This window comes from Dreissena polymorpha, chromosome 6 (assembly GCF_020536995.1).
Source record: "Dreissena polymorpha isolate Duluth1 chromosome 6, UMN_Dpol_1.0, whole genome shotgun sequence".
Lineage (NCBI taxonomy): Eukaryota > Metazoa > Mollusca > Bivalvia > Myida > Dreissenidae > Dreissena > Dreissena polymorpha.
In genome coordinates, this window is record NC_068360.1 from 17,091,115 (window position 1) to 17,104,777 (window position 13,663).

The following is a 13,663-nucleotide window of genomic DNA, read 5'->3' on the forward strand; positions in this document are numbered from 1 at the left end:
AACAAATACACGAAAGAATTTTTAAACATTTTATTTGTAACAATCAATCTCAACTTCAAACAATCATTTAAACAACAAAAATGTGATAATCGCCTCACATTAATTCATTAAGTAATTTATTTATCCGACAACGGTGAAGCGGGTATTCTCTACGTTTTTGGCTTTTGGAATCGCAGACTCGCACAAGTTAGCAGCAGTGTAATGGCGGACAGTCACGTGACTGACAATATGGCGGCTGTCAATTTATCGATTCTGGAACGGTCTATATATAACTTTTGATCGTTCATAAACACCGACCACAATCAACGCCATATATTTTTTTATCAGATATTTCTTGTTGTAATATATCAGCGAGGCTTAGAATAATATAACGGCGAGGCTTGCCGAGCCGTTATTTTATGTGTACCGAGCCTGATAAGTAGCAAAAAGATCAGGCAGTAACCTCACTAACCTGTTTTTCAGTTTATCATACCTCTACGACCCAATGCTAAAAGAAATAATGAAACAATCAATACGAAGCTGCATTTTGAGCGGGAATGAATATGATTTTTGACATTTGACGTGTAAATATAGACGTCATGAGCACATGCGCTAACTATTTGTTAAATTAGTATTTTGCTGTTTTCGTTGCTTTTTGTGTCTAAAATATATTACGTCTATGTATCAAATTGTTTGTTTTGTTAAATCTAATTTTATTTTAATAAACATGATAACTTTATAGTTCATTTCGAGTTATTATCTACCTCCAAACACCGACTGATATAACAACTCCCTGTTGAACTGAAATAAAAAAATATATATCTTGCAACGTTATATCAGACAGATATCAATGTAGCGGTATGATTAAATACTGGCTCAAATGGATATCATCAAAAGAACAACTGATACGCAAAAGCATACCGGTCAATTATTCAGACTTATAGTATTTATAATCAAATTAAATGGAAACACATCAACACAGGAGCCAATCGTCGGAATCCAGCATAACAATCAAATTAAAAGTCATGGAATTGTGTATTCATAGAACCATGGTGACCAAACCAATGCCATTTCAACGGACGCCGACTTCGATGCCAGATGATTCGTTTCTGAGATTCATGCCTCCGAGTCTCATCTTCGTCTTATTATAAAAGTCCAGTCTGGCCTGAAATTGAGTCTCCGCAAAATATCAAACATTAAGAGAGTGATAGAAACGTCTGATAAAATATTTGTTGATCTTTAGCAGTTTAAGTTATGCCTCAGAGGCGGTAAGCAGTTAAGCTATTTTTTGATATTTTGATATCCGGACTTTGGTCGTGTGTTACATAAAATACTTCAAAATTGCTGTGTGGATGCAATGGAAACGTATCACTTTACAGTCTTCAGAGGCTGTAGGCAATGGAGTTATTATTCTTTTCTTTTGGATGTTAAATGTTTTCGATCTTTTTTAACCCTAGATTGCTTGAAAATGTGCTGTAGATACATCGCAAACGTGATTATATTTCTTTGTATAATAATATGTCTAAAACCTTCTAATCCGTTTAATGGATTCCGATAATTACTAAACTCGGGCACTAGAAGTATGTCAATGGTATTCGATTCATTTGATGTTTGCATTTACCGTCTGCGTAGGTACTTTTAATTGAGATTTTTTTTGACGTGTGTTTGGTTAATGATTCCTTATGGGGAAGGTATGAAGTTCGGCTAGCATGTAAACCCGTTTAATCTCAATCCTTGTAATTTACCATCCCAATGTGGTGCTACCACTTTTGGTCATTGGTTATTTATTAAAGTTGTTCGGTTGTAACAGCAGTGGGTAAAATAAGATCTGTTCTCCTGATTGAGTTTCTGGAGTTTCATGTTTGTTGTATTAAAAACTAAACCACGAGTTTAGTCTGGTGTCACGTTTCCGCGCCAATCAAATAAATATACATGTACTATCTATTCAACACTTGCATAGTATGATTTTATTTTAATTTTTAATGAAAAGCGCAGTAAAAAGCGAAAAGTATCAAATTACACCATACGAATATTAAAACAAGCAGCGTGTCATGATAACTAGTCAGCCCACGTGAATAATTTACTCTACAGTGGAGCATATATAGTATGTATTTTTATAAACGTCTTATGTAGGTTTTTGTATATGTTTCATTTTTATTACCTTTTTTCAAACTTATATGTTCATTGTAAACTTAAATTACTGAGTATTTCTTTATATTTTACTATAGAACATATTAATGTTAAACATTTCTACCTTAAATTCTACATGGACAAAATTACAGCATAAATAAATCCGTTTAGTTCGGTCAGAGAGCTTTACTTTTCGTCCATTGCTTGGTATGTGTTTGGTATCCCCAAACAGGAAAACAAGCATCTACGAACCTTCAAATAGTTCTCCACAAACTCTATTCGTTTTGAAGATAATTCATCTTACTGCGCCTCGAATAACTTGCGCATCTCCTTGTAAAGGCTCAAGAACGCCTCTGAATTCTCTCGAACCTGATCCTGGAAATAAACGACTTAATGGTTAGTCAACCTCCGGGCTGAGATTTGACGGGAACCAGCAAAGCTGGATCAAATTGTATGTGAAAACAAGGAAGGACAACTCTGCGTGGAAATTGGGTTACAGTCAGTTAATAGACACAGTTCAGCGCTGATATATAACTGGTGAGTGGACACTTAGAAATTAAAGGTTCGTGATAATTGCTAATTTGGTTTAGTTTATTCTGCTTTATCAATTATATGTGAAGGTGAATTATTTTTAATAACAATTACAAAACATGACAATTCTTTATCTGAAAGGATCTAACACGGAAATAGGTCTACAGGAAAACAATATTGTATCTTGAACAACATAAATTAAATAATTTCAGGTTTATCATATCAGTTTTATTAAGTAATAATTCTATCACACTAAAATACGTCAGTATTCATTTATTATTTTTTTAAATATAACAAACGATACATTACAAAGAAATTTTTAATATTTCGGGAATTAAACATCAGTACTAAAGTGAAAAATAGCTTGTGAATGTAAGAAAACATTAACGAAAAAAAGTTTTGCAGATGCACCTTCCTTAATTGGTTGGACAAAACAGACTATTTGTTTGGCTAAAATATTTAAATTGGAATAGTGCGCACGTCCTGGGTTATATTACTAAGTAATACAATACTAACAATACGTTTACACTGTTCTCTCGTGCATTTTATACCACAACACATTTGGTTATTTGCACAAACTATGACAAGCGCACGTCCCATTACAGTTAATATGCATTTGATATAAGCTTGTATAAATACATCATTAGTTACGCCATCGAATGCCACATTGATTCGGGCCGTGAGATCCCGGAAGTGGTCGTCGAAGTGCAAGACCGATTCGAATGCCGCGCTCTCTTTTCGCTGCAATTCTTTCTTCCACGTGAACCTCTCCTGGTTCCGCAACTGTCGCCTAGTTAGCTCCCCCTTGCACTGGGCACAGATCCGCAAGAAAACGGAATGCTTTGGTTCTTTCTCCGGGGCCTATAAACGTTTGCAAAACTGGTAAAAGCGTCTTCCGTATCTTGAAACAAGCCACAAATATAACTTTAGGGTCTTATTAGGGTAAAAAATAACACGAGAGAATATCATGGAGAACTCATTTAAAAGAAGTGTAACCTGAAAAGAATATGGCTAACTCCGGTGTAACTGTAAAAGAAGTTCGTATACATAAACTCAAGAAGATTAACTACGGTTCTTAGTAACTACGGCTCAAGCATTTTTGCAAAAGACGTTCGAATGTATAAATTCTAGAAGAGGCTAACTACTGATTACAAAAGACGTTCGTAAACATAAATTCTAGCAGGCTAAATACAGAACTAGTACATACTAGAATACTAGAAAGGTAACTACGGAGAATTATTGCAATAAATAAAATCTTGAAAGCTCAAGCCGGTATTATTGAAAAGCGTTTCATATACATGAGTTGTAGACGCCTGTCTAAGGTATTATTTGAAATATAACGAATTTTCAGAGAACGTTTAGGGGATAAGTAATTTGATGTTATATAGTTACGTACACAATACCTCTAATAAAGTGCCGAGAAAAAAATCACCAAATAATATCATATCACTGGAATGAAATGTCATTCACTATGTTATATTTTAACGTGTATAAAATCTAGAACACAATTATAATTATGAGGCTTTATTAAAAACATGCACACGTATTTAAATATAACACTTCACGTACCCCTAGCACACGAATAATGGCCACCCTTGCTTTGTCGAATGATCTACTGTCCTCATAATATACCAGCAACTCTGTGTAGAGAAAGTGTTCATATGTTTCAATATGCGTGTAGTTTACATTTCGTTCAAGGGACCTTTTCAAATGTCTAAACTTAAGGAAAATGCGCAGCCAACTCCAAAGTAAAAATTAAAAAAGTGTCTTCAAAGGGGGTTAAAACATAGAATCTCTATAGTATTTATTTTCGGCTCGTATGCACATTTATATCTAGGCGATCTTTAACTACTGTTGGCGATCCACATATATAATAGCAGTAATTCAAACGCCAAGAACAGAAACATTTTAAATTAGGTGACTTTATATAAGCATTACAAACGCCTTATTATTTTCGTTATCAAAATAATGTTTACTTTTAAAATACGGTAAAGATAATTTATTTCTCCGTAACGCCCACCCTATTTTTTCGCTTCTTTTTTTTAGGATAATCTGTTCGAATATAAATTGTAACTAACTGTGACTATTAAAGCAGGAAAAAACACTAACGTCACGTTTCAATGCTACTTTTGTGCGCACACGCCTTGCAAAGTGCCAGCCCGCAGACTCGGCATTTACGTTGCTTGACGCGGTCAAGTTTCTTGCGACATGCTCGACAGAAGTGCACACTCGTCTCCAACTAAATGCGACAGAAGAAATGACATGGTACCAGTCTATAATATACTGGTTTTCATTGTAAATAAGGACATACACTCGTCCCTTTCATACGTATAATGTTGTACAAAACACTTAAATCTTGTATCGCATGATTGCAGCAAACATCCTAACATATTTCATATTAAATCATTACGCAATTTATTTGCTTTAAAGTATAATTAATTAACAGTTTTCTTTGTTTGACCGTTGTAAACCTCGCCTTTTGAGTTCGTTAATCGGTTTTAGCTGTTTAGCAAATTATCATACTGAATAATACGAGTGCTTAAACAGGGATATAACACGACTTTGAAATAACACAAAGAAACGACAATATACACCATATGTCGGTCCGTTTGATGCCTTTGAGTGTGTCTTAAATTTCATCATTATTTCGTAACTGAAATTTGTCGTAAGATAAATAATTAGACGCATGACTCCGTCTTCTTAAATATGTAACGACAAGTTTAATTTACGTCTGATATGTGTTGTTTCAATGAAAAAGACAGTTGGTCATTAAATATGGCACAAATGAACGATACCAAGCAATCGATCACAATTATAGAACTAAAGTTATCAGATTATAATGACGTAAATCTATGCGAACAACATACGAATTTGAGAGAAATAAAAGGACTTCATACACTTACTGGTCTTGCCAGAATCTCTTTTCTCCGTGATTATGCTCGAGGACAATGTCGCACTCGGTGTTACGACGCTCCTTGCGTGACTTACAGAGCATGCTCGAGAAAAATTCAGTATGTGATCTGGTTACACTGCACTGATTGTCGGGCCTTTCAGAGAAGCACGTGTAGCACACCTAAAAATTTCAATAATAAAAAAGGATTTCATGATACCAAACAAAAGCTAACTCGGTAGAGCACTTGCATTAATAAGGAGAGGTCTCGCGTTCGAGTCCTGGACTGGCTGCTTTCTTTTCATCACCCGGCGATTATACGATACAGAAAACATAATGTCATGCGTTCTTGAAAAATTATTTGAAAATGTTTGCAATCATGTTTGCGAACAACTTTTTCGACCGATTATGCCAATTTCGCGTCGGTAACTTCCCATTTTCTGTAAACAGTCACTATAAACGTCATAAGTACAATCATACCATATTTGGAAAGATTTGTAATTTACAAAAATGTTGATGGAATGCAAAACAAACAAATAAAACCGTAAGTAATCAAATAAGAACATTTGGAAAGATCGTCTGCACAATGCTTGTTATGACGAAGCGCTTTTATTAGAACATTGTTCGTTGCCAGTAAGATCTCTGTGAACAAAAATGTCTAGTCAGCAAGATCATGATACTATCTAAACTTTATATTGAATAAGAAGAAACTAATCGCTAAAAATAACATATTAACATATTTAAAACGCAATAAGTAGCCATGACCTTATCAAAGTAAATTTAATAATAGATCTCATATTAATTGCAAAATCTTCATAAGGTATGTAAGGTTATCTAATAATCTAATGTCTAATTATCTAATTAATTGAAAATATGTTTGCAGTTGATTTGTGTATCGGCTAATAAACAGCTATCATGGCTATGGTCGTTCCTATGCGATGCTTTTAAACAATTGCGACCAAAGCCCTCGTTTCTTATCTCCTTCTCGCAAGAACTCCAAGTCATCGTTTACTGGCCGATGAACAACGCTTTATCACGTGAACAAATATAGTTAAGATACCTTGCAGGACGTGCCGTTAACATCCGGTTGTGCTGATGCGTCCAACTTCCGGGAGTAGCATAGGCAGTTCTGACAAAACACCTCGCCGCATCTGTATGAAAGTATAGCACAAATGTTTAATGTAGTAGCACAGTATAACGCTCATAATAACACATGTAAAAGTTTATGAATCAATTAAAAAAAAAGTTAAATGTTTCCCGTTTAAACAGAGCTTTGTCTCTTCTGCTTCCATATTCACACACCAGTACCTGTGACAATGATGCGGCCGCCGGAGGGGAGTCAGTCCGAATACGATTCCGCACGTGTGGTTCTGGCAGCACGTGCGCTCGTGCCTGTCCACGTAGTGATGTTTCGTCACCTCGTAAACAACTGTAGTTAAACATGTAAAGGACTGATTTAAAGTTCATAACTAAAAATTAAATTGGGAACCTGAAAATCCTATTGAAAACAACGACACTAGGAAAGATTAATTCTGTGTCGCTGTTCAACTGACCCTATTTACATAACATTGCTTGTTGCTGTCCTCGGACAGGCTGTGCAGATTCAGTATATTTATTTGAACGAAGTTGTTATTTATTTGAAATGCCTCATACATTATTTTGTCAATAAAAAGAGTGATCTATTCACGTAAGGAAATCCTTTTTTTAAGTATTGTTTGCTCATGATAACTCGACGTATAGCAGGCCATTTTTCATATCTTGTAGTGGACAGGTGTTTGAATTTGAGCTAACTCTGTTAGCCAAAAATTGTGGTGCTGAAACGACACATTATTAATGTGAACACAAGAATGTCCTTCGTACTCAACTAAATCACCTGACATACTGTATGCCTACACGAGTTCCGCTCGTAAGCAACTATAAAGGCAGCCAAGCCTATCTTCTCTTCCGGAGACCGTATTCTGCCGTGGGATAAATCAAACGACTTATTATATATTGAATGTTTTGGATGCAAACTCTATTTGAGATAAAGCATGACCTGCTGTTCAAAACAAAATCCAACATTTCAAATATTTATTCGCTCCATGACAATAAACAAGTCGAGTATACATTTAAACAACAGTGATAATGATACACTTACTATTTTAAAAAATATCAAATTAACATGTATATCAGTCGGTCAATCCCAAGGCTGAATGACTGAACATATTTACTTGTGCACGAGTAAATAATTTTCGTCTAATACACCGTGGTCAAACAACGAAAATAATATGTCCCTTCCCAACTACGCTTCTGATAAAGCAATTTAACATATTTTTGTTTGGTAAGCCGTTGATATAGCCAACTGAACTTAAAGAACGGGCTTGTAAGTGTAGTATAACATATTGATTGGTTTATTAAAGAATACATTCATGGATATAATCCAAAGTGACAATGAAACCCTTTACCTGTCATTAACAGAGCTTTTAACATATCCGTATTTAGCTGTTTCACTCAACCATCTACCGTCACGTTTAAAGACAATGTCAGGAATGCCATTTTTCGCCGAAACAGTGACGCCACGAGCTCTTCAAACAATGAACGCAATACTAGCTAATGTATCGAACATACGGATTAAATGCAATCAAAAATAATTCCCTTAATTTATTATTGGACAAATACTTGTTTTCTTGTCTGAGCTTATGCCTAACTTTGGTTGCAATTAACCGACAAAAACAGACAATATTCAGATTCCGAAGAAAAACATGTCTAAGTCAGGTACTTCTCTCTAAATTCACTTCTGGGCGCAACTGTGTGCCTGTTTTAGCAATAAGCCTCCGAGCTCTTTCACGGAACTTATCTGTGTTGCTAGATTCAATTAATACACTTAAGTAACTACTGTTAATACAAACACCACTCCTTCTCAACTTAAGTACCTCTGCACTTCTTTAAAACCCGGCCTATGATAAAAGGCATATGCAAATAACTCTTTGTTCATAACATCCTTTTCAACGTGCATATGTGTGTACATTTATTTCAGTAAATCAACAGTCATTGGTTCTTTCTAATTCACGGGTATCTCTAAACGCCGTTTTGAAGCATCTAACCCATGAATATCAAGTCGTGAATTAGTTGGTGAAGCATAATATAATAATTCATGATTATATTAAATAAATAGTAAGTTTGTAAAACGCATTTATTATCGGACTTGCACTGTAAGCTGTTTGTATTATTAACGCTAAATATATAGAGCAACGTGAAAAGGCTTGGTGGGCAAGGCATTTCCGCTTAAAAGCCCATTAACATACCCGCAACGACGCCAACGATTGAAGCCTCTTTTGAAACTAAGGAACGTGTTTTCCGCTTTGGTGACCTTAAGCAACTCGGGCAGCGATGATACCTTCTTCGCCGAGACGTCTGGCAAGACATCAACTTTACCTCCGTATCTCTGAAATAAATAAATATGTAATAGCTCTAATTTGACACAGCGTGTTACTGTACACAATACATTTACAAAAGATAAAGCAACTAGTTGAAATTACAGGGGTCACAAATGATATTAAAAGGGATAACATACGGAATCTAAGATCTTCAACACCAAAACTTCCCATAACCATTATTATAATGTATGTACTAACAATTTTCCGTAGGTAAAGCCATCCAGTCTAGTACAAACGACTTGTCCGTCATTCGTCCAAATCATAGGCCAAAATTAAGACGATTTCTGGAACAATCAAAACGACTTTTTCCCCACAATATTGCATGTTTAATAATACCATAGGTATTAATAGTATAGGTGGTACAAATAAACCAAAACGTTGCTCCCATGTGTAATTAAAAGCATCTACGACTTCAGTCTCTTAAAACCAAAATCTAGAATAAAAGGTTGTAAATTGGCTTTCTGTTTAGAGGCAAAGAAATCGACCTCTACATTTCCCCATCAAGACTGATTAAGTCTTAGTAAATAATACCTAAATATTGTAATTGCCTAATCTTGTAATTCAGGCTCGATGGAGCCATGAGCAAAAATGCAGCTAACACCTTTGTAATCAGTAAACACTTAACTCTATGATTAACCAATACATGCTCAAGCGGTAACAGTTTTCTGTAAAACAGCACAATTCTCCCCATGTGGAGGATTTTGCCGTTTTCAATTGCGACCACGTGTCATGCACTAAACCGCTGGGCACTTCAAACTCATGCACTTCTAAACTAGTGCTTCTAGCGTCACAATCAAAAATTCTAGTACAGCCATGACTGACTGCCAGTGATCTAACATTTAAACTGTGTAAATGTTCTTTCCAAAACGAGTTTGACCTTAAGTTTGTCTGTGCTTAAACACCTTGTCATAATTTGCGGGACAATTCTGAGAACTATACCCATAGATATAACAAGTCCCACAAAACTAGCAATTCTTCGCACACATACTTCTGAATTTGTAAAATGTTTAACGATTGTAGAACTTTATAGATTCTTCACATCGATATACACACGTTGAAATTAGCTGTATTTAATTGAGATACTAGCCATTGTAAATCTTGCACTGGCCCCCAGCATGATTTGTAAACTTTGGGCACCAAGCAGGATAACAGCAAATCTGATTTTATTTCCCGTGACATAGTAACTGTATAATCGTATTTCTCTGCAAAATATTTTTAACAATAATTTAACGAGACTATAATGAAATATGTTGGCTTCCGTACAGAGAATGTATGTTATCTGTTCAGTTACATTTGGTTTATCGATAAATCAAAGGCATCGCGATGAAGTGCTGGGAACAGAGGAATCGTCGTATTAATGTTGACAATTAACTGACAAAGTTAGATGACAACTTAAGTATATTTTAACCAGTAAAATCATTGACACATATATATTTAATTCAAATAAACATAACAAAATATAATAAGGTAGGGTACTTACGACGGTTATTTAAAAACGAGGTTTCTCGCAGCTTTGCACCGACACATTGACTACCATCACTGATATAATGTATAGACGAAATTATTTCGTGAGGCCAAATAAACACTATTCCGTTCCTTGTCCCCTATACCGAAACTAAGAATAAACAATCGTGTTTAATTATTAAAATGAGAGCGACGCGTGTCCAATACAGGTGTCTATTGATGTACATCGGACATACAAGACTCGGTTCCCTAGTAATAAATATTGAAAATTAAATTGCCATTACTGACGCTTCTTTTGCAAAATCTTACAAACCCGAAGAATCCGTGCATTACATAGTAATTAACCGACTGAGAAAGACAAAACTATAGTGCCGCCAGCGAAAGTAAACAAAAGCGGACGGGAAAATTAAAAAGGGACATATTTCGCATTTTGCCCGAATAAAGTACTTCTGTCGAATTCTCCAAACATACCAAATATGAAAATATCGATGATGCGTCCTCTAAAAATGCAGTATGTCTGCCGCAAGTATTGTGCGACAAACACAAATTTCGAAATGTCAATGCCGCAATAAAAATTCCTCGTGTAAATTATATGTTTAACTCTTGTAAACAACATTAATCATTGCAATTTTCGGAACAATTTAGCATGGGTACATCTAGGTAATGGGGATAATTAACTTCGGAATGTCTGATCGCACAGATTTACCAAGTACACGAACTCGTGACTTTACAAGTGCAGGTTGCCTTACTACGGAATGTGGAAGATATTTTAAACATATCGAAATAGCAATCAAGCTAACCCATTTAACTCCTTTGAAATATATTATATTTTAAATGAGACTACTATCAGTGCATAAAATAAATCCGCGTTGTTTGTACCCAAGTCATTAAATAATAGTATTTCAAGACGACCATTAACAAATCATTGTTCCGTGTAACGATTTTAACAGATAGTGAAAGATTTAAAAAAAAGGAAGAAGAACTTTCATAATTCCACTATATTTCATACTTAAACGAAAGATTTAGTGAACATAAGAACAGTGCCTTTACGTTTTGTCATTTAAATTATGTACAGTTCATTCTACAACAAAACATCATCTACTGCGTTCGATTTTCCATTCTGGCGTTTTGCCCACACTGTCCACAGACTGACCGGTGCTGGCGGAATTTATATGTTTAAATTGTTATTATTACGGACTGATTTATGAAAAGATATTTATAAAATGCGTTTTAGTTCTGCACGTTCGCTCATTCAATCAGCAATTCCTTCACCATTACACTAAACAATTGATAATTTTGCCTCTAACATATAAAAAACATCATCAGCGGGTGTCCCATGGTTATTGTTTTCTATGATTCGCGAAAACCACCACGTGTTTGTTTGATATAGACAAAGGGAAGGACAGATCTGATCGGTGCTACATACGAAACATGTTCAAACAGGACTTGAAATCCAAAGCAATAGTCAACCTTATTTAAAGAGGCCTTTTCATGTTTTGGGTAATTTACAAAATTATATATAAAAATTTGTTTCAGATTCGCAAATGTTCGCTATAGCTATGATATTTGTGAGGAAACAGTAATACTTAACATTTACCATGCTCCAAAATATCCATTATATGCATCTTTTGACGATTTACAAACTTGAACATTATAAAGCGTTGCAAAGCGAAACGATTGAATAATTTGGCGAGTTCTGTTGTTGTCGTTATATTTTATTTTATAAAATACATCACTCCTAGTATAAGCGAGGATTGCGGAGTGGTTTCAGCGATAGACTATTACTTCAGGGGTCAATGGTTCGAGCCCAGTTGAGTGTTACTTTTTTCTTTCTTCAATTTTATTCTTGTGTTTTTTACTTGAGCTTTTAAGAATGTTTCCAATGTTTACATCTATAAATATAAAGCATTTAATGACAAACTAAAATACATGCCAAAATCTGTGAAAAGGTCCCTTAAAGTAAGTGCCTATGTATAATTTCGCAAACCAGGCAACACGCACAGCTATGCGGTCATAACACAAAAATCAGACGCATTTAATAACTCGACAAACAAGAGGAATGGTAATCAAATGTGAAAATAGGTGGTAGATTTGTTTGTTCGCTATAAGCATAATTAATCACTATTTCAATGGAATTTAGGAACGAATTACGGGCACCAGTCGGAAGCTTCACAAACTATGCTTGTTTGAGGGGTTGTTGATTATATGTTTGCAGACGTGTTGATGATGTGATGAACATACTAAAACTCGGGGATTGGCATGTAAAAGGAAGACTAAAACAACGTGTTTATAATAATGAGACAATAACACACTGCAGAGCTGGTCCGGACGTTAACAGTCGGCCCACTGCCTTGGGCTCAAGAGCCGAAATACGGGTTTGGATTATAGAGCCCGATCCGCCTCTTCCGTAGATAATACATGTCGGTGAAGAATACATATTATGAATGATTTCTATTCACTACATTTTAACACCATACCAAACTTTCTAACTTTAATTTTCATATTATCAAATGACACAATTTATTGCTTATGCTATGATAAATTATCAACATTTTATTACTTTTTTAGAAATTGGGCAGTAGCTTAAACTAACACCGTCGTTGTAAAAATCAATGATAAATGCGATCGTGGAAGTGTTATTTATTACTGATACCAATAGGGCACGTGGTAACTTGTTGAATGTCGGTACATACGCGGGTGTCAGTTATTGGCATCATCATTATGTATCCTGACCGAAATCCCATTTGTAGAACGTTAATTTATTTCCGAAAATGACGAAACGGATTGCTACTGTGCACTTTCAATACTTATTATTGATAAATATCCTGTTAGCAATGTTTAATATTATTAATGTCCCCTTTATATGTAATAACTTGTTGGATTTCGGTACCCGCTCGGCGTCTAAAAGCGTGTATTGCTTACCGGAATATCAGTTATAAAGCACAAGTTCGTGTCAGATACAAGTGAAACAGTGTTTTGTTGATAGTTTCATTAATAACATCGGTGAATACCATTTAAGAAGTGTCATTTACTTCTAACATCACCATCACATGAAGTTCATTGTGGAATATCGGTACCCGCGAAAGCGTCAGCGAGCGTATTATTGCTTAATGAATAAATGACACAAAGCCCTTTAACTAGTGTGATAGGGAATGAAAATATTTCTTTCAAAATCATCCGGAAAATCGCGTTTTCTATAGGCGTATACCCACTTCGGTGTGTCGAGGATTTCTAAGGGGGCACACTACAGTTT

The 13,663-nt window shown here is 35.2% G+C and overlaps 3 protein-coding genes across 5 annotated transcripts in view; all 3 read right to left on the minus strand.

The window, feature by feature from the left end:
* LOC127836522 (DNA replication licensing factor mcm7-A-like) overlaps positions 1-13,663 on the minus strand; it is a 194,240-nt gene that overhangs the window by 117,089 nt on the left and 63,488 nt on the right. The gene's annotated exons all lie outside the window — the stretch shown is intronic.
* LOC127836524 (uncharacterized) overlaps positions 1-13,663 on the minus strand; it is a 149,573-nt gene that overhangs the window by 37,600 nt on the left and 98,310 nt on the right. The window lies entirely within an intron of this gene.
* Positions 908-9,196, minus strand: LOC127835470 (uncharacterized). Its single transcript, XM_052361917.1, has 8 exons — positions 9,145-9,196; positions 6,839-6,959; positions 6,591-6,681; positions 5,544-5,713; positions 4,210-4,342; positions 3,280-3,501; positions 2,362-2,484; positions 908-1,144 (listed from the first exon to the last, which is right to left on the minus strand). Exons 1-7 carry the CDS (start codon positions 9,194-9,196, stop codon positions 2,410-2,412), a joined length of 864 nt encoding a protein of 287 aa, XP_052217877.1. The 3' UTR covers positions 908-1,144; positions 2,362-2,409.

What these genes read in the sequence shown, in the direction of transcription:
- LOC127835470 (XM_052361917.1), bottom strand. Translation starts at nt 9,196, where the DNA reads ATGACGGACAAGTCGTTTGTACTAGACTGGATGGCTTTACCTACGGAA. An exon ending in AAGAGATTCTGGCAAGACCA is followed by an intron (nt 4,343 to 5,543) that starts GTAAGTGTATGA and finishes ACATTTGAAAAG; the next exon opens with GTCCCTTGAACGAAATGTAA. An exon ending in TCGATGGCGTAACTAATGAT is followed by an intron (nt 2,485 to 3,279) that starts GTATTTATACAA and finishes GTTTATTTCCAG; the next exon opens with GATCAGGTTCGAGAGAATTC.